The sequence below is a fragment of the Xenopus laevis genome, chromosome 4L (assembly GCF_017654675.1).
Source record: "Xenopus laevis strain J_2021 chromosome 4L, Xenopus_laevis_v10.1, whole genome shotgun sequence".
Classification (NCBI taxonomy): Eukaryota; Metazoa; Chordata; class Amphibia; order Anura; family Pipidae; genus Xenopus; species Xenopus laevis.
Genome location: NC_054377.1, coordinates 65,777,521 through 65,799,541, shown reverse-complemented (window position 1 = coordinate 65,799,541; position 22,021 = coordinate 65,777,521). Strand labels below are relative to the sequence as shown.

Genomic DNA, 22,021 nt, shown 5'->3' with positions numbered 1-22,021 from the left:
AAGCACTTCACATTCTGTAAGATGCTACAGTATAACGATCTTATAAACAGCCCTTACATTCCCCCCCAGACAAAGCTCCTTGTGATTTCAGCTAAAATGCATTTCATTTTCCAAGTAGCAGCTGCTACAGCCTGATTCTATCTATCTGTTCTCTGGAGCTGTGACTTTGCTTCTTAAATTAGCTGTCCCACAAATTTACATTAATTGCCTTCTGTGGTATTTTAGAGTGACTGATTATTTTAATATTGTAATCATTGTAATATCATAATTACTGCCAGGCTTCAGTGGGGTTTTAGCGAATGGAATGGATTACGTGATTTCTATGCCTATGTGCTAAATGCTTTGAGATAAGACCGTATTTAGGGGTTTTGAGGCATTTCTGTGTGAGCAATTAAAGCAAGAAAGCCAGTTAAAGATGTCCTAAGGGCAAGTAGCTGAGCTTCATTTTATTGTTCCACAATGTCTCTCTGTTACCCTTTGTAATCTATGTTGTGTGCAGTGTCATTGCAACACCTTTGGCCTAGTCCACTGTGCCTTAACCTTGACTCTCCAGATGTTGCTAGACTACAACTGCCAGAATGCTTTAACCATTGCATATATGTTGTAAACACTAAGAGTTGTAGTTCAGCAACATCTGGGGAGCCATGGCCAAAAACCAGGGGCTGAGGACATACTAAACAGCAAAAATGTGTGAATAGGCTTTGCAAAATGTAGAAACACAGGCTGCTTTTAACCCCTTGCAGGTTATAACTAACATTCTAACAAGTAGTGGCACTGCTCTGTTTTCTGTCCGCAGGTCGGTTGTACGTCTTGCTGCCAGTCTTTTAGGTAAAATAGTGGACAGCCTTGCACCTTCTATAACTAATGTTTTAGTTCAGGGCAAACAGGTAAGTGCATATTTTTCCAAGTGTATAGTTATTTATCTGTTTATTGATATTACTAGATATTAAATACATTTAAATAATTCAGTCTGAATAATCTTCTTCCTTTTGTTGCATGAGTGCATATACAGTTGCCAGTGATATAAGGATTATAAGGATAGTCAAGGAAACATTTTAGGATTAAAAAGACATACAGTCTTATGAAAAACTTTGGGAACCCCTCTCAGCCTGCACAATAATTTACTCCACTTTCAACAAAAAAGATAACAGTGGTATGCAAGCTCGGACTGGGGGGCCAGGGGCCCATCGGGACTGTGTCCAGGGGCCCCCGCACCCTTCTGTGATGCACCGGCTCAGCTTGAATTCTTCAGGGAGCCGCATGCGCAGAAGGCACTGCGCAACGCAGGAATTTTTTTTTTTCAAATCCCGATATCTGAAGAGGGGTTCTGGCTCGGCGGGGGCCCATGAGAGTAGGGGCCAGTCCGACACTGGTGGTATGCCTTTCATTTCCCAGGAGCATCTGAGTACTGGGGTGTTTTCTGAACAAAGGTTTTTAGTGAAGTAGTATTCAGTTGTATGAAATTAAATCAAATGTGAAAAACTGGCTGTGCAAAAATGTGGGTACCACTGTAATTTTGCTAATTTGAATGCATGTAACTGCTCAATTTGAAACCAAAGAATGTTCATTATCATGGTTTAGCGGAAGGCTACAAAAAGCTATCTCAGAGGTTTAAACTGTCAGTTCCAACTGTAAGGAATCTAATCAGGAAATGGAAGGCCACAGGCACAGTTGCTGTAAAACCCAGGTCTGGCAGGCCAAGAAAAATACAGAAGCGGCATATGCGGATGATTGTGAGAATGGTTACAGACAGCCTAAAGATCACCTCCAAAGACCTGCAAGAATATCTTGCTGCAGATGGTGAATCTGTACATCGTTCTACAATTCAGCACAATTTGCACAAAGACCATCTATACGGCAGGGTGATGAGAAAGAAGCCCTTTCTGCACTCACGCCACAAACAGAGTTGCTTGTTGTATGCAAAAGCTCATTTAGACAAACCACAGTCATTTTGCAACAAAGTGCATTGGACTGATGAGACAAAAATGTAGTTATTTGGTCATAACAAAAGGCGCTTTGCATGGCGGAAGAAAAACACCTGCTACCTACTGTCATATTTGGTGGAGGTTCCATCATGCTGTGGGGCTCTGTGGCTAGTTCAGGGACTGGGGCCCTTGTTAAAGTCGAGGGTCAGATGAATTCAACCCAATATCAACAAATTCTTCAGGATAAAGCATCAGTCACAAAGTTGAAGTTACGCAGGGGTTGGATATTCCAACAAGACAAAGACCCACACTTTCGAAATCTACAAAGGCATTTATGCAGATTGAGAAATACAATATTCTGGAATGGCTGTCGCAGTCCCCCGACTTGAATATCATGAAAAATCTATGGGATGATTCGAAGCAGGCTGTCCATTTTTTTTGTATGGACTATTGGTCAAAAATACCTCCATCCAGAATCCAGACCTCAATCAAAGGCTATAGGAGGCGTCTAGAGGCTGTTACGTTTGCAAAAGGAGGCTCAACTAAGTATTGATGTAATATCTCTTTTGGGGTGCCCACATTTATGCACCTGTCTAATTTTGTTGATGCATATTGCATATTATCTGTTAATCCAAAATACTACTGTTTCCATAAGGCATGTGATATATTAAAAGGAAGTTGCTACTTTTAAAGCTCAGCCAATGATAAACAAAACTCCAAAGACTTGAGGGGTTCCCAAACGTTTTCATATGACTGTGTATATTATTCTCATAGAACCTATCGGCAATATAGGAAATGTTGTGGGGAAAAATGGATTGGAGATAAATAGAAAGTACGCATTACAGACTCTGTGGCAGTAGAAAGAAAAGACCACATTTGGTTCATTCTAGATGGCAATAGTGGATGTACTGTGCATTTGAATTCATTTTTAGATCATTCCTTAGCATAAATTAATAATGCACTGAAACATTTCCATATTGAAAGAAAAGAGAAACCGTTAGATAAAGTTAAAATACCTATTGAGTTGAAATCTATTCCTTAAAGGAAACCAGCCTTAAGCGTATTAAGACGGTAGTATTTTATACAGCAGAGTTCTCCAGCTGATGAGCAGAGGTGAGTTAAACAATTGAGCAAGTTTCAGAATTCATGTATTTGTGAGACAGTTTGGAGCCTTCACATCAGTTTGCAAATATGTTTATGCCAGTGGTACAGAGCAGGCAGCAGAAGCCAATTAGCACAGTATCATAGCTGCTTCCAACTTACTATGTTGTCTATCATGTCTCATGCTTTGCTACCATTTTTCAAAGCTCTGCAAAATTTTATAGTCAGTAAAGGGTTTGCTCTAGAAAGACATTTGTGTAGGTGTACTTATCTCTGGTAGGGTAGGGGACTTGGGTTGTTCAGTATTTATTAACAGTGTTCTACCATTATTAGCAGTGCGGATCTCCACTAAACACTGGTGCCCTTTCAGAAGTATATCATCCATACTCTGCTTAGACAGTGTAAAATAAGACTATGTACTAATAAGACCATACTTGAAAGTCCAATGATTATTAATGTTTAAACAAGAGGCCCAGTACTTCAGCTGCGCTGAACAATACATGAATGTAATGCGTCAACGCCATAAAAACCCTGTCTTCAGGCAGAGAAGAATCCAGTCATTCAGTATCATCTGATATCATGAAATTGCCTAAACCTACCATGCATTAAACTGAAAATGTGATACTGAAGCAGGTACTGCAATGCTTACTTGCCTGTGCTGCAGCCGGCCGTTTCTTTAGCACAAATGAATGTGCTCCCCACAACATGAACATTTTTATTTATTCTTTGAGTGGATCCTTTTTGGTGGAAAATATAGAAATAAAGGTTGAAATAATGATCACTGTATATTGTTAATATGGTCACTTGGTGAAGTGTTCTTTAGGGAGTGTGTGCATAATCCCTGTGATATGTAATGCTGCTTAAAGGGATACTGTCATGGGAAAAAAATTTTTTTTCAAAATGAATCAGTTAATAGTGCTGCTCCAGCAGAATTCTGCATTGAAATCCATTTCTCAAAAGAGCAAACAGATTTTTTTATATTCAATTTTGAAATCTGACATGGGGCTAGACATTTTGTCCATTTCCCAGCTGCCCGATGTCATGTGACTTGTGCCTTCACTTCAGGAGAGAAATGCTTTCTGGCAGGCTGCTGTTTTTCCTTCTCAATGTAACTGAATGTGTCCCAGTGGGACATGGGTTTTTACTATTGAGTGTTGTTCTTAGATCTACCAGGCAGCTGTTATCTTGTGTTAGTGAGCTGTTATCTGGTTACCTTCCCATTGTTCTTTTGTTTGGCTGCTGGGGGGGAAAGGGAGGGGGTGATATTACTCCAACTTGCAGTACAGCAGTAAAGAGTGATTGAAGTTTATCAGAGCACAAGTCACATGACATGGGGCAGCTGGGAAATTGACAAAATGTCTAGCCCCATGTCAGATTTCAAAATTGAATATAAAAAAATCTGTTTGCTCTTTTGAGAAATGGATTTCAGTGCAGAATTCTGCTGGAGCAGCACTATTAACTGATTCATTTTGGAAAATTTTTTTTTTCCCATGACAGTATCCCTTTAACCTAACTTATTATTGTCTATTGTCAAAGAAGTGAACAGAACACATTGTCCTTCTGCATTACAGACAGATCATCCTCATAATACTGGCCATATTGTAGTAAAATTGTACAACATGCCCTTTTAATCTGCTGAAGTTGAGTGCCCTTTTGATGTGAGAATGTATATTATGGGCACTTAGGATGTTCATTCATGTTTTTATCTTGTATCCTGCAATATGTACATGAATGGTGTATGTGTGCAGGTATAGCCAATGAGCTTGGCAGTTCTTGTTTACAGTTTATATAGGAATTGTACTGTAGTTGTAATATTTACATAGTGACAAGTTATATCTACTGTTGTAGAATAGCTCTTCATTTATCCCTGTGCAACTGTGCATTCACTGTTTGCTTCAGTTAGAGAGATACATACATTGTTTTATAGAGAGGACAGACTTTCCCAATTGGAAGTTCTGCTAATGAGCGGTTCCATTGCTTTGTCTGGTTTGGCACTCCTCCATGCAATGTACCTTATATAATGAGGCCATCTAAAAATTTGATGTCTGTCTCACAGTTACGGTGAGACAATTATGTAAATGCAGAATATTTCCATTGTAGCTCCATTCCAATTAGATTCCCAAACAGAAAAAACTGGCAGTTTGCTGTGTGGCAGTTCTTCCTAAACTCGGCAAATGCTCTTACTTTATGTGCTCATCTGAAATGTTCTCATTTTCCCGCTTCTAATTTGTGTTTTTCTGTTGTGCTCCACTCAAACCCTCCGTTTGTAGGTGACACTGGGAGTCTTTGGGCACGAGGAAGCGGTTATTTCCAATCCTTTGTCTCCAGGAGTGATTAAGGATATCATCTACAAGAAATGCAGCCCCTGTGATGAGCGAGAGGCTGTCCTGCAGCAAGAGCTGGTTATTCACATTGGCTGGATTATCTCCAACACACCGGAGCTTTTCAGCGGAATGTTAAAGTTACGAGTCGGGTCAGCATTTATTTTCAATCACAGAAATCACATGAAAAATGAAAACCCTAAATACTAATAATAGCAGGCACAGCTGTTCCTTCACTTTTACTCATATCCAAGGAAAGTGTGAAATGTTGTCAATACACTCTGTGCCTAATTCTAGGACTATAGCAATGGAGATATGCTTGCTTATTATCTATATTTAAGCTTTTATTTCGGAAAGTAAGCCCTGTGCTTACGCATTATACACAGCTTGGTAGGAAAAAGCCTTTGTAATGCATTCAACAGCAAAACAGATATCGCATGTACAGTAGGTTTTAGATTGTTTCTTATCACTGATAATACAATAACTGATATATAAACGGCCACCCTTTTTTTATTTTTTTAACACATAGACATGCTCTCGCACATAGAACACACTTGTGCTCAGAAGTCTTGATTAAAGAGTCAGTTGGGGTCATTTATAAAGTTCGAGCAGCACATATTTTTTTGCAAGTAGTTGTATTGCCCGTGTTTTTTCTTGAATGCTAATATATTACAGTGCTCTGCCGTCTTTCCGTTTGTTTGCGAATTCGCATTGTGAATACATTTTCGCAAATGAGACGGGTGTTTGTGTGCGCCCACTGTGCGAGGTTGTTGTGCGTGAAAATATCGTTGACAGTAATGTAAATTTGCAATTTGCAAAACTGTTTTGCAAATATTTTCTCCGCCACCAAAATTGTGGCATTATTCAAACGCAGAGTGTGCACATAACTATTTGCAAATTTTGACATATTTAAAAAGCTCTTAATAGACATTTGCATTGTGAAAAAAAATTCACAATTCTGTTTGCACACTCTTATTCAGCTTTATAAATATAACCATGTGCAGGGCAAATATATTCACTGTGCAAACCAATCTGCCCTGCGCAAAGTTTATAAATGAGCCCCACTGTGCCTTATATTTTATTCTCCTTAAGGATTTGTTCCTGGAAAAATAAAGAACTGAATTTGTTATTTTGGTTTATTTCCCCCAAACTTCTGTATAGATATTAGTGACTCATTTGCAGTTTATGCCTTGCACAACGGCTATTATCTTTCTAGGAGAATGTGTACACCCTCTCTTAGGGGCATAATTATCAAGTGTCGAATTTCGAATAGAAAAAACTTCAAAATTCGAATTAAAAAATGACTGAAATCAAGTCGAAGTTTTTTTTTGGTCGAATATGTTCGGTCAAATTCGAATCGTACAAATCGAAGGAATAGCACATGTGATTGAATACGATTTGTAGTTTTTCAAAAGAAAACGTAGATTTTTCAAAGTCCACCAATTGACTCCAAATATGTTCTAGGAGGTCCCCAACACGGCAGGTTTTAGATGGCGAATGGTCAAAGTCATATTTTTAAAGAGACAGTACAGTATTTTTTTCAAATTCAAATCAAATTTGGACTAATCCCTAGTCCAAGTACACAAAAAAATCTCCCATTGACTTATAGGCAACCTCGGCAGATCTGAGATGAATATATTTCGAAAAGTTCTATTCTCAGACCATTACTCTTCTAGTTACAGCCATGCTTATCTCTGCATGTGCAATATTTAGAACTGACTCTCAGACAGCAGCATCAGTGTGTACAATTTGGAATAGTTCAGTGTGAAAATAAAAACTGGGTAAATAGATAGACTGCGCAAAATAAAAAATATTTCTAATATAGTTAGTTAGCCAAAAATGTAATATATAAAGGCTGGAGTGAACAGATGTCTAATAAAACAGCCAGAATCCAACTTCCTGCTTTTCAGCTCTATAACTCTGAGTTAGTCAGCGACTTGAAGGGGGGCCACATGGTACATTTCTGTTCAGTGAGTTTGCAATTGATCCTCAGCATTCAGCTCAGATTCAAAAGCAAAAGATATGACCCATGTGCCCCCCCCCCTCAAGTCACTGATTGGTTACTGCCTGTTAACCAGGGTAACCAGTCAGTGTAAACCAAGAGAGCTGAAAAGCAGGAAGTAGTGGAAGTAGACTGACATGTTATACATCAAATCACTCCAGCCTTTATACATTACATTTTTGCCTAACTAACTATATTAGAAACATTTTTTATTGTGCACAACCTATCTATTTACCCAGTTTTTATATTTACACTGAACAATTCCTTTAACAATGAACTTCTATTTCCTCTACAATTTCTTCCATTATTCCATTGAGATTACTTCCATACACACAGTTCATTTAACCTTCGTCTTTGTGCTTCCTTTTATGAAGTGCCCAATGTTGGAAACTTCAAGGTGCCGCATATGTTTCACCACTAGCAATTTACTTTATTGGAGGTGGGAAAGCATTTTCGGGATTTGTCACCTATTAATCCCTTAATAAGAGTGCAGAAACGATAGAGCGAGCATACAATCTGTGTTCCCAGGCTGCTCCTAATGCACAGTGTCCATTCTTGGATGACACAATTAGTACACTTAGGGGCACGCACATTTACTAAGCTCAAGTGAAGGATTCGAAGTAAAAAAAAACTTAGAATTTCAAAGTATTTTTTCAGGTACTTCGACCATCGAATAGGCTACTAAGACCTTCGACTACGACTTCGATTCGAACGATTCAAACTAAAAATCGTTCGACCATTCGATAGTCGAAGTACTGTCTCTTTAAAAAAAACTTTGACTGCATACTTCAGTTTAAACCTACCGAGGTGCAATGTTAGCCTATGGGGACTTTCCCCATCAGTTTTCTAAGCTTTTTTAATTCGAAGAAAAATCCTTTGATCGATCGAACGATTTTTCCTTCGATCGAACGATCGTAGGATTTGCGGTAAATCCTTCGAATCCGATATTCGAATTCGTAGGATTTTACTTAGAGGGTCGAATTCGAGGGTTTATTAACCCTCTATATTCGACCCTTATTTATGTCTCTGTCCATTGTGTCATTAGGCTGTGTGTACTCCAAACATTTTCAGAGGGTTTTCTGTTGGGCTTATGGGTCAGAGCGTTTGGTATTGCCTCCTGAGGTCAACAACTACCATATGTTATTGAACAGTAGCAATACAAAGTCCTGTATATTTAGTTTCATTTGTCTATTTTTAAAGTGTCCTACTATAATTCAGTATCAGAAAGTGATTTGAGCACCTGAATGGTGAACTGGAAGTAAAAAATAATAATGACATACATAATTAACAGAAACAGAAACATTAAAAATGAATCAACTTGCTGTTCAGTCCTCAAGACAGATATACAGAATTCTGATTACTATTCTCTGCAACACACTGAAAGTGAAATTTACTCCCCTTTAAAAAAATTATTTTCTGAAGATTCTGTAATTCTTCCTACTGATTTGCATGTTACTTGTTTGTACTTATTTGCATAGTAAACCTAAGCCGTTAGTTGTATGGCTGCTATTTAACCTCAGAATCAATTGTGCAGATCTTTCAGCAGGATCAAATCAGCATGTTATATTACTTTGTATTTACAGCTGCACCCTTATTCGTCAAATAGAATCCATTCTTCTATTGTGCCGCAAGGTTAATCTCGGATTCATTTTGCTTCCAAGAATTTTCTTCCATCACCTACTTCAGCGAGTAAAATGAACCTTTCGCACAAACTGCATTCCGTTCTGATAATGATTTGATTTACAGCCTCATTATTGATTTCTTGTTGAAATACATCAAGTACTTGACAGAACCATTACAGTAAAGACCTCCACTCAAAGGCTTTGTCACTCACAAGTTTTTCATCGAATGGAAAGCTCTTTAAGGTTATTTTATCAGCTTTTGTCCCACTTTTACCCTCCCAAGAACTGGTTCAGGCATGGAGGGTTACATTTATAAGCCAAAATGATGATACATAATTATATATTATAATGTTAATGCAACATTCATTATGTTCGGGGATTAGTACTGAACTAGACTTGCTTCTTTACAAAGAAAGCATTAAATAGAACTTGGTATATTACTTGTGTCCATTAAATTTAAAGAAAAACTGTATTGTGATGCAGTAGCCACCTTTTCCCTAGCACTCAGAAAACTGTTGGGAAAGCATGGTAGCTAATATCCCAACAGTCTGTGCTTCAGTATTTAAAGGGCAAGTCAATCCCAAAATAAAAATGTGCCTACTACAAGAAAATATAATTCTAAGAAACTTTGCAATATTCATTCATTACAAATTGCCTATGGTTTTTAAGTTATTTGTATATGTATTGCTATTAAAAGCAGTGTCTGTCCTTTCTGATCTCTGCCCTGGTGACTCAATGTAAGACAAGGCAGGTTTTAACAGACCTGTCTTTGCTGGGGAACTAAGACTTTTGCAACATTGTTTTAAAAGTAACAACTAGGAGTTAAGCAAATGCTTTCAATAGCAATCGTTTTTACTAATAACTTTAAAAGCACTAAAAAATGTAATAAATGTATACTGGGATGTGTCTTAATATTCTGTTTTCTTTTATTAGGCAAATTTTTATTTTGGGGTTGATTTGCCTTTTAACTTTGACTTCAAAAGAAGGCTACTTCCAGAACAGTGGTTTTCAGACTGTCAGGGCTCCCCAATACCTGTAACGGTTCATTTATAATGAAGGGACAAATTGCAAAGTGCACTTTGCTTTATGCTATTCCCTAGCTGTCTGCATGCTCACAACTCTTCCCACATGTAAAATTTAGAGCACAGTGTCAAACTGGCCCACCAGGATACCAAGCCTGGGTAGAATTTACCTAATTAACTCCTCCCCCTTTATTAGCAGACAGAAGGAAAGAGGGAAAAAATGCTGTTTGCTACTAGTAAAAAAAAAAAAAATCCATTTGATTACAGTGAGGAATAAATGTGACATTTACTGTTTATTTTATGTTCTATCAGCTTTGTTATTTATAGCCTGGCAGCCATAAAACCCAATAATCACAGCTTTTCTGAAACTATATACAAGGCTATGGCCTGGATTTAAAATAATTTATCTTGATGTATTTGGCATTGCACTTTTACTTAGTAGCCATCAGACTTTTCCTCCTGGGTGAAGGCTATTCAGCCAACTATTTTCTGGGTACTGATATAACGGGTGCTCACCTTTGCTTCCTTACTGTTCACCATCCTTGCCCCTTTTGTACCCATAACCAAATAAACGTTACTAGTATACCTATAGGATCCCCTCTGTATTAAACCAACCGTGGCAATAGACTGCTTACTTACTAGTGCACAGTGAACTTACATTAGAACATAATTCAAGGGCTTGGAGAATTTCAATACATTCCTCATGACTGGCTGCACACACTCAATGTGTGTTTGAATTGACCAGGTAATTAAGATGTTCCGTTAAACAGTTCTAGTAAACACATGGGAGGACATCTGAGAGCAGGGAACTTTTAAAGGGAAAATAATTTCTACATAAAGATTTTCTGACGACCCCTGTAAATGACATTAAATTGCATTAGGTTTTGGAATACAATTAAAAAGATGTGGGAGAATTCTCTTTGAATGTTTTGATACATTTGAACCTTTATGTTGTATCCAGCTGTTATACGAATTGGTACAATTTACCCGAGCCCTTGATCAAAGACTTGGGCAATGGGTGATTTTTATTGCCATGGTTGTTTGCACCTGAAGGAAATAATGCCTTTTTTCTTACTTATTGTGCTACAAAAGCTGTAAACTAAAAGTGTTCATGTCCAATGGCCAGTCAGTGTTATTGTGGTATAGGTTGATGTATCTGCATTATAAGATGTGTAAAGCTGGTCATACACAGACCAATATAAGTCTTGCTCCTGCAGCTTATTGACCCATGTATGGATGCTTCTTGACAGCCTGACCGATATCAATTGGGAAGTTATGAAAATTCCATTTGGAGAGGACTGTATCAGAACATTGATGTGGTTATCAGCCTGGTTTGTGGGTGGTCAAAATTGTCAGTAATCTGCTTGTTTGGCAACCTCACCAAATTGACCAAATATCAAGGTGTTCAGTTTAGCTTAAATGAACTGTAAACCCTCTAAACAAATGAATTGCTCAGAGTGCTCTTCTAAACGCTTTTGCAATTTTGCAGTCTGTGTATTTTTTGTAATGATACTGTGGGCTTTGACTTCAGATTCACGTTTATTTTTAAAATATCAAATAAATTAGGTTTGCCCAAAATGTGAAGTTTTTTAGGTTTATATCATCAGATCTAGGAACAGTTTAGTGTTTATCGGCCTAATACACCCACTGCATGTCTCTGGGCTCTAAGTTCCCTTTTGGCTCTCACTAGTTGCAGTTAAGTTAGAGATATTCTCATCTGCCTTGTGGGCTTTTAAACTACAAGGCAAAAATTTACTTTTTGAATTTGACCAAGTCATAATGCAGTTGCTGAACACTTTCAGGCTGTCTCGGGGGTGAATAGTGGTGTCTTTAATGTGTTTGTTCTCCCTGTGTTTTCCATACTTGTTACTTAATTCTAATCTGGGAAAAACATATAAAATGTAAGAAAACCGTGATACCCAAAAATCAGACTATAATGTAACCTGTGCATCAGGTAAGGAAAGGGATAAGATTGGTGTGATTCTTATATAAAATAATATGAGCAGTGGGAAAACTGTGAATGACCAATATGGTTTTGTAGGGAGAATTTAAATCTCATTAGAGGTAATTTGCAGCTAACAAGATTACTTGACACAGTGGCATCATGCCAGTTCGGTAGTATTTCATATTGAAAAGAAAATGATTGTGTTGCTGTTCTCACTGTAGTAAATGTGGCATAAACCAGCCAGGTGACACAATTCAGGTATAGGTATAATCTATAAAAATCATCCAATTAAGCTCTTACAAGTAAGGCCCTCTGATCTTGTTTTACTTTGTAACCCTTGTTTATTAAATTATTGTGAGATTCCTGTTAGTTCTGCATTACTTGCTGATGCTATAAAAATAAATGATGATTATAATGATAAAGTAGTTGTATTTATGTATTATACATAATAAAGTCAGTAGTGGTGCCACACTTACACTATATCGCTTTTTGAAGCGTCGGGTGTAGGGATGGGCGAATTTGACCCGTTTCGCTTTGCCAAAAATTAGCCCCCGGCAAAATGTCGCAGACGCCCATTAAAGTCTATGGGCGTCAAAAAAATGTTGTCACACAGTGAAATTGTTTTGACACGCGTCTTTTTTTTTTTTTACGCGCGCCACCATTCAAGTCTATGGGCGTCATTTTTTTTCGGTGAAACGAGGCGAAAAAATTCGCCCATCCCTAGTTGGGTGCACAGCTGTGTTCCCCTCAGCCAAGGAATATATCCGCAGTATGACAATAAATCCAGCAGCACTCCGATATGTGAATCAATTGTTTATTCATGCCACTAGCAAAGCAACGTTTCGGGCTATTACAGCCCTTTATCATTATATTTACCTTTGTTTGATAAAGGGCTGTAGTAGCCCGAAACATTGCTTTGCTAGTGGCACGAATAAACAATTGATTCACATATCAGAGTGCTGCTGGATTTATTGTCATACTATGTATAATACATATTTACTTATACGACATTTCTCTAAGTTAAGATTATATATAAATATACACCCCAATGCAATGCAGATCTGTCATTTGTTCAGATTTCACTAGGTGTCCTTTACGAATGCAGGCACTGTGTGAAAAGAGCAATTTCAGACACTTATCGCCATGTTTTTTTTTATTTTAAGCATTTTTACAGTTCTAACTTGTGATGTGCTTATTGCCACAGCGTAGCTGTGGCTCAAGGGTTCTGTGCGACCCACTCACACGTTTATTTCAATAACTGTACAATCTGATTAGACCTTTACTACGTGACTTGTGCACTTTCTGTTGTTTGGTCTAACGATAACTTTATCTTTCAGATGGATTGTGCACGCAATGAGGTATGAACTGAAGATCCGCAGTGGAGATCAGCCAGAAAGGGATATCTACCAGCTGTCTCCGGGAGAAATCAAACAGCTTCTCCTGTACATACTTCAGCCACAGCAGCAGGGAAGGTAAATGGCAACTGCTTCTCATCTGAGTGTGCAACTGATTAGAAAACCTTCAGTGAATATCAAACTGTTGCATCTATCTTTATAGCTGAGCTGTGCAGAGAGCAATTGTAAAACCAGACTTACAGTGTAAAGGACAACCTATTGTTTGTTATGCTCTGCAAACCAGTCCATAAGTGGTACTGCTAGTGATAAATGCCATCAGTGCTATTCCTGAGGTGCAGCAGTAGTAAAACCAATGTAGAGCATTACTTTACTCCTCTCTTAAACCCCATTTATGGTCAAGATTGCCACTAGCCCCTGTTTATTTGCAAGGTATAACCATTTTGCACTGTGCAAATCAGTTTTAATACAACTAAATGCTTCTGTCTACTTTCTGATTCAAACAGTTCAGTCCTACCTGAAGATGTAACATATAGCAAGAATAAAACTAAAAGCATCCTTGTAAAATAAATGACAGCGTTGTCCTTTAGAAAGTGCATGAATTTTATTAAAAAGCATAGTTACCAACATATCTAGGGCGAAACTCCAAGGCATTTGCTGCTGCACCGGTGTTCCATGTGCAAAATGGATGATTAAAGGCATTCCAAATGGACATAATTATTGCAACTACATTGGCCTTAAATACATCCTTTCAATAAAAATGCATTACTGAGTGAGAGTAGTAGTGGCAATTGTTTTCCGGTCAAAGAAAACTTCAGATTCTTATGTGACTTTTTTTTCACTTTCATAGTTCTGGCTGTGAACCAGAGAAATCATTCCCTATGGGCAAGCCTCAATTAATAAGCAGTTCATGCAAATGAGGCAGAGTGTTTTCTATCGCAGGGACCCATGTTATTATCCCTGCATGCCATTGTTTAGGAGCCACTTGTGCCAGTAATATCCTCAAGTAGTTATTTTGCACTTATTATAGTTCATGCTTAAAAACATAATAATAATGAGCCCAGCAAGAACAAGTGTAGAATGCCCCTATCCCCGAGAAATAAGAAAACCTTGCTTTTGCAGTATATTTTGTAAAGTACTTTTGTGTGTATTTGTTTCTGAAACACTACAATAGTTTATAAAAATAATCTGCTGTGAAGCCATGCAGACGTGTCAAATCCCCTGTATTTGTCAGGACTCCCCCCTGATATAAGCCCCTCTCATCTGGTCCTCAGCAGTAACAGTCTCCCACTGAGATCCAAAATATGTGCTTAAAGGGGATGTAAAGGCAAAAAAATAAAATGCCTTTCTATTTACTTTCTTTAATGAAAAAGAAATCTATCTCCAATATACTTCAATTAAAAAATGTGTACTGTTTTTATATGAAACCTGACTGTATGCAGTGAAATCCCCCCCTTTGTTTTACTTGCTCTAACTGCTGAGGATAGGAAACTTCAGACAGTCCCTAACTGCTCTGCAGGGAAACAATCATACTTTCAAACGAGAGGGGGGATCCCCCTCACCTTACTTCCCTGACCTCGAGCAACTTTGTTTGTTTCCCTGTAGAGCAGCTGGCAACCATGTCAAGATTTGCATCCATAGGCCCAGTGCAGTCTGTATATTCTTAGTCTTGCTGCATTGGCTTCTATGGCAGAAATTATTTGACTTGTGCTGTTTTGATAATTTATAACAATCCCTAAGCTTAACCTCCCAACAGACGCCCAGACTACACTGAGCATGTGTGTGGTCTTGGTCTTGCAAAGATGTTTAACATAGATTAAAGATGGTGACCCCCTGCGCCCAACTTTGAAAACATAAATCATTTATTTGATTTGGCTTCTGGTGCAGTAAGTTTATGTTATATGTTTATGTATACAAAATACAGCATTTCTAGCATTATTCTATTTTAGACTTTAGTTCCCCTTTAAGATTGTTAGGGCTTTGACCAGAGCTGGGCCAAGGGACCAGATGCCTGCCTGCCCGCCCTACCCTTACCTGTTCTCCAACAACACCCATGCTGTAACATGTAAACAAGCCCCTCGCCACCCCACCACTCTCCCCCTTCCTTCACCTCCACACCATGCTTGCACAAAAATAAAGCAAAAAAATGCATTTACAGCAGCCAAATGCTCCAAGTTTAGCCAAATCTGAATCTGTGAAGTTAATTGACTTGGACCAAGACCTGGACAGCTGAAGGTGTAGTACAATTTGTATGTCTTTTATTCTTCCAGATTTAAATACGCAGTTTAAGGTTTGTATTTCAGTCAAATCTTTGGTGGAGCGCTCAGAGTTTGGTAATCAGCTAAATCCAAAACTGATGGGTTCTTGTGTATTTCTAGATTGAACTAAAGATTGATAACCATGTATGAAATGCACACCAATCCGTATAATGTTAAAAAATGCACTAATGATGTTATCTTTGTTTTAGATGTTGGCTTCATCGAAGGCAGTTAGATGGGTCGTTGAACCGAAACCCGTCTGGCTTCTATGACAGAGTCTGGCAGATCCTGGAGAGGACACCCAGTGGTATCATAGTTGCTGGCAAATTTCTACCACAAGTGAGTTGTTAATGTTTAACGTATAGTGCAGCATTAGAAAGTTGGTCTGCTTCTCTTTTATTGATTATCACATCTTATAAACCTCTACCTACCTTCTGTTAATTGGTCTTACTTCTGTACATTGTTTCTGGTACTACTCATAGCAGTTTTGTTACATATGAAACAGGGGCAAAAATGTCATAAAATTAAGTTGTTACATAGTGTAAACATTTTTTTATATGCTTTACATTCATGTCAGGGAGGTTCAGCCCAGGAGGGTCATTTTTTAACTGGGGCCTGATAACCTCTAACTGCTTATAAGTATTTATAGCATTGCTAATGGTATTTCCATTCCAACCAATATTTAAAAGTAAAAAATTTGGTTATTTTGCGCAACTCCCCTGATTCACCATGCAGAACCAGGTGTCCATCCCACTTCCCCCTTTGTAGTGGAAGTTCACCTTAAAGGACATCTTTAGTGCTGATACCATATATGGGATTTTACAATAATGTTTACAACCATTTAAAAACATTGAAACATTAAAAAATTCAGCATAGTTTGTTTTCCACCATCATGAATTCATGCAGCTTAATGACCAAATTACAAGGCACTGTTTTATTATTACAGAGAAAAGGAAGCCAATAAACCTCAGATAAGACTTTTTTGAAAATGTCATGATGACCTCCCTGAGGAGAACAGATTTTCTTTACAATAAATTAACCTTTTGCATGACCAAATGAGTGTTGTCCTATGACCTTTTATGATGGATTCTTTAACTGAACCCAGGGAGTGTTCCATATTGTGTAATTATATTTATAACATCATTTTTTATAGATGATATATTTATAGATGATCAAATGCATTTAAATAAAAACAAAATTCTCAATTGACCATCTCTGTCTTTCAGCTAGTAGAATCCTCACGATGTGATGTTTTATTTAGGATGAAGGAATGTATTATTTCTTAACTTCTTGCACATTTTATTTCTTATAGTACATCATATAATAATTTTCCTGCAGGGCATTGTGTCACCACCCAAAAGACAACATTGTCAAAGTTCAATTAAACTGCGGTCTTTTCCTTTCCTACAGCAACCAACTCTATCTGATATGACAATGTATGAGATGAATTTCTCTCTTCTGGTGGAAGATATGCTAACGAACATTGCCCAGCCTGAATATCGGCAAATTGTTGTTGAGGTACTTAGCGTTAAATTGGTTTTATTATCTGGTTGGCCCTTTGTATGGCAGAAATATCCAGCCTTTGCTTAGCTAACAGCTGTTTAACAGTGGCCTCAAAGTTAGGGATTTGTTGTATATGGTTTAGGCTCCTTAGTTTAATACAGCTTTTACCAATTTTTCCACCTGCACTTTTGTGGCAACCATACAGTATTTTGCATTCTTTAGCACATGGAATTGAGCTGGAAATATGTTGAGATTGTCCTCTTTTTATAATAAAATGTTGAATAATGGTTTATTTAATGTATACTAACATGATAGCAGTGTTGATAGGATCAGTTTTTCTGACTTGCTAATACCCTTGGCACTGAGAGAGTACCCAGTTTTAAAGGGCACCCAAAACATGTCTGAGATTGCCCAAAGCCGTTAGATATATCCATTCCATGCAGGTGCTTTACCCTGGAGAATAAGTGGACATTTTTGCGGGTTTAGTATTGGGAATTTGAAAAAAGTATCTACATCTCTTTTTAACCACAAAAATCTATCATATATCTATCAATCAGTAATATGTTATGTTATGAGACCTGTTATCCAGAATGCTCTGGGATTTTCTGAATAATGGATCTTTCCTTAATTTGGATCTTCATACCTTAAGTCTACTAGTAAATCAAGTAAACATTAAATAAACCCAAAAGACTGGTTCTGTTTCCAATAAGGATTAATTATATCTTAGTGTGGGCCAAGTACAAGGTACTGACCTAAACTACTGTTTTTTGTTATTACTACAGAGAAAAAAGGAAATAATTTTTAAGAATTTGAATTATTTGGATAAAATAAAGTCTATGGGAGACAGCCTTTCCATAATTCAGAGCTTTCTGTATAATGGGTTTCCGGATAACGGATCCCATACCTGTATATTATTCTAGTTAGTATAGTATAGTATAGTATCCTCCATTCTTCTAGATGTTGTTCTTTGTTCATAGTATTGTGGGTATGGTTATAGCATTGTGCATCTCTTCCAGTTTTATTATACTCTGCTGAACGTGAAATATTTATCTGTGAAGTCAAATTCCAATTATTTTTACTTTTTGCTTGTTTGGTCACAGCTGCTAATGGTTGTCTCTGTTATCCTGGAGAGAAACCCGGAGTTTGAATTTCAGGATAAAGTTGATTTAGACAAACTAGTGATGGAGGCATTTAATGATTTCCAGAATGACCAGAGCAGACTTCAGGGAGCAGCGAAACAGGTGAGTCGGGTCTAAGAATGATTGTAAAGGTCACAGAATCTACAGCCCAGTCTTCTGATCTGAACAAATATACTGAAACGCATACATTTAATTTAGCCAGTGTCTTCTGTGGCCAAGTGTAGTTTAGCGCTTCATGTGAGAGCTGTGTGATTACTTCCAATAATACTAGACATTTATTCTGCATAATACACACAGAGAGCATAAAGTCAACCTTAATCTACACGTTAGACACAGGGGCTTCAGTTTTCAAAATCTCTTCAACCCTTGGGTCACATAGAAGGTGAGAATTGGTTGGGATTGAACCTGTTCTCTGTTTGACAGCAAGTTTAAAGGAATTTTAATCACATTTTATTGCATTTTATTAATGATCTGCCTAAATGTATACAGTAAATAGGTTAAATATTTACATTTGTTTGGACTAGTTATTTGTATGCCTATTTCTCAATTATATGGCCAGAGCTGATGAACCTTCTTGACTTAATATTCAACTCCCAGATGCTGTGTGAGTGCAAATAGGTAATTTTGCACATTATAATAGAAAATCATAAAAAGCATGGACATTTTTAAATATATGGATAAGCTTACCGCTTTCCATAAGGGGTCCAGGTGCTCATGCTCCAAGCCCTCAGCAGGGGGGAAATACATACAAAAACCTAGAAAATAGAGCTGGCACCATTCCGACACCCCAAAAGTATTAATGAATTAAGTACAATCCAGGAGTCTCAAAATATTAGTAAAGTTGTATAAAAAGCTTTATTTACATGTTATGTATAAAAAATAATAGTCTATTTTTTATTATTATTTTTTATACAAGATGTAATTAAAGCTTTTTGTACTACTTTACTAATATTTTGAGGCTCCCGGATTCTTTTTAATTCATAAATACTTTTGGGGGAGTGGAATGGTGCCAGCTCTATTTTTGTAAATGTCTCTTGACTGTATCTAGTGCTTTTTCTATTTTAGTGGAGACCTCTATAATATCTGATAATGGACCATGAATTATAAGGGGGGTGATGTAATATTTATAGGAATAAAGGGCTGTTCTTTTGTGAAATATTTTTGCATCATGCATCTTCTCTCACAAATCTCACTTAGACATCCCAGATGGTTATGTGAAGACACATAAGGAAGAATATTTTATACCCAAGCCTTCACTGTTGCAGACAGCTAATCATCAGCTTTGAGCATGTAAATTAATTTAGATGAAGGGGGTCAATCCATTATTCTCCCCCAGCTTTTTTTAATTTTAGACTCTCTACATGTCTCCAAAAATACGAGCTTACTGTAATGTCATGTTTTCACCACTCTGCAATAGTTATGCCCCTGATTTACTCAAAGCCATTATGCCCAGTTTATTAAACCAACGTGCAGAAACCAATTTCTTTGTCCATTTTTATTATCACTGTAAATTTTGTGCACGGATGCTGCCAAAGTGCACCCCAGAGATGTGTTTGCAGTAACATTCTTGTTATCATAAAAGCACAGGCCATAAAAGACATTGAAGATGCCAAGACTTTCCAAGATCCAAAGGCTGATAAATAGTGAATATTGCTCATTTGTCTGTCATGCCATAACTTGCTAGCTCTGAACAAGGCATATTGGGAGAGCGATTGTGTTTAAACCAACTGACCAGTAATTGGATGTGTGCTATCTGGTGCCTAGTGTATGCTTCTCAGTTTGTGACCAAGCTTTCTGCCATCACACTAACCTACTGTCATGTCCTATTATCCCCTTAGGATGACATGACAATGTTTTACAATACTCCCCCACTGGGCAAGCGTGGGACCTGCAGCTACCTGACAAAAGCAGTGATGAATATGTTGCTGGAAACTGAAGTCAAGCCATCTACAGAGGACCCTTGCATTGTTAGCTGAAAATTCTCTAAGTGGAAGAAACGAGCCTCTACATCAGCTTTAATGCTTCCCTGTCGTGTACAAGGGATGTGGCAAATACTCCCTGTATAGCTGATGTTTCATAAATGAGAGTTTTACAGAAGAAAACTTTTATACCATTTCAGAGTTATAGCTTTTGGCAGCTATGTAGTTATACTGGATACATGTTTGATGCCTAACAGTTAAAATATGAAACTCCATATGAAACTCCATAATTTGATTTTATAGGCAGTAGCTGGCAAATGTGTGCAGTGGGAGAGAAACCTGCAGAAATCCAGCAATCATTGAGCACAAATGTTATTATCCAAGGCAAGACAGCTGTTCTGGTTACCCCTCTCATCATACTGTGCTTGCTGTCAGCTGATTGGCATGGATGCTGGCAGTTACGGTTATGAAACTAAACAAAAAGATTGACTTGAGATCTACAGGTTGCCTCGTTTTGAACGGATATGGATATTCACAAACTTGTCAGTGATCGGCTCTCATTAACTTCTCTACTGTAAAAAACAAGAAGCAGCTGTTGTGTTTTAATGTGTATTTTTGCGTGTGCAAAAAGCGTTGAAAGTTTCTGCATATTCCATAGTAAGTGAAGCAGAAACTTGCAATTAAGGAAGGTGAGTATTTCAGGTATTATTGCTTGAGAAACAACATGTCTGAATTTGCTTTCGAGCAGTCAGGTGTAGGATACTGAGTTATACAAGAGCAAAGTTACAGTAATATCAATTTAAGGTTTTCAATGCTATAATATATTTTGATTGGATGCTGTCAGCCTGGCAAGACAATTGACATGTACAGTCCACCATGTAGATATAGAAATGTTATATGTATGTGACAGCTGGGCAGCTATATTTTCATTTATAGACAGGGGCTTAATTGCTCTAAAGGTGACGCTTTGGAGATGTACTTGTTCTACTTGTATGGTAAAATAACAGCTAACAACTTCTCCACGAAGAGAACAAAGAAAGTTGGTTTCCAAACTTTGGGGCTAGCCCCCTATGGGGCCCCAGCCTGATATAGCAATGTTTTCATCTGTATGTAACATTTTTTATGGGCTAAGGGGGTCCCTGAACAAATGTTGGGGCTTAAACTGGGGCTTGAGTAGAAGACTGAAGACCACTGCTTTAGAAGCAAGTACAGAACTTACGTCCCCTTTTAAAATGTATCCTTATAAATGGTACTAGTGATAACTTCTGATATCATTTGTGTGAATTTGAGTATAGAATAATGAAAGGGTTTTCAAGAGAAATAAAGCTATGTGTTATTTCAGCCCCTATATTAAAAAGAAACAAGGACAGTTCACTTTTTGTCTGAATTAGTTTTTGGAATATTGATGTTTGGATATCAGTTGTGTTATTAAGAATTATAAATGATTATCAAAATAATGGAATATAGAGTATTGAAGGTGTTACATTCTTTTGGAAATAGAGCTTATATCTATTGGGAAATACTGTTGGGTTAAAACCAGCTTGGCACATTGATGTGCAGGTTATGGGTAACAAGGTAGGTTAGAAACGACTTGAACAATGACTTTTTTTTAGCCGTATTTTCATGTATCTGTAATCATTATATATACTAAAAGGGGCCCTGACCAAATGCATTAAATGAAGAAGTGTCCTTCAGGAAAAGCAGTAAGCCTTGTTCCATTTAAAGTATTCATTTGTGTTAATAAAGTTTACCAAAGTGTCTCAGCATGGCAGATACTCCAGTTGGAGGAACAGATGGGAATATGGAATCTTACAAATAGAGGTTATGTTGACACGTCATAAGTCACGGCGGAGACCACACTATGATAAATGCCTCCAGGTCTATAGATGTTAATAAAAACACTTTTAAAAGG

The 22,021-nt window shown here is 37.5% G+C and overlaps 1 protein-coding gene across 1 annotated transcript in view; it reads left to right on the top strand.

Annotated features, from left to right (window-relative positions):
- The window catches only part of phkb.L (phosphorylase kinase, beta L homeolog), a 205,584-nt gene extending 184,103 nt beyond the window's left edge, over positions 1-21,481 (top strand). Inside the window, 7 exon segments of the mRNA XM_041590233.1 lie at positions 797-887; positions 5,297-5,499; positions 13,276-13,410; positions 15,758-15,887; positions 16,959-17,066; positions 18,152-18,292; positions 20,029-21,481. Coding sequence (XP_041446167.1) covers positions 797-887; positions 5,297-5,499; positions 13,276-13,410; positions 15,758-15,887; positions 16,959-17,066; positions 18,152-18,292; positions 20,029-20,166 — 946 coding nt within the window. The 3' untranslated portion in view covers positions 20,167-21,481.
- The last annotated feature ends 540 nt before the right edge of the window (positions 21,482-22,021 follow it).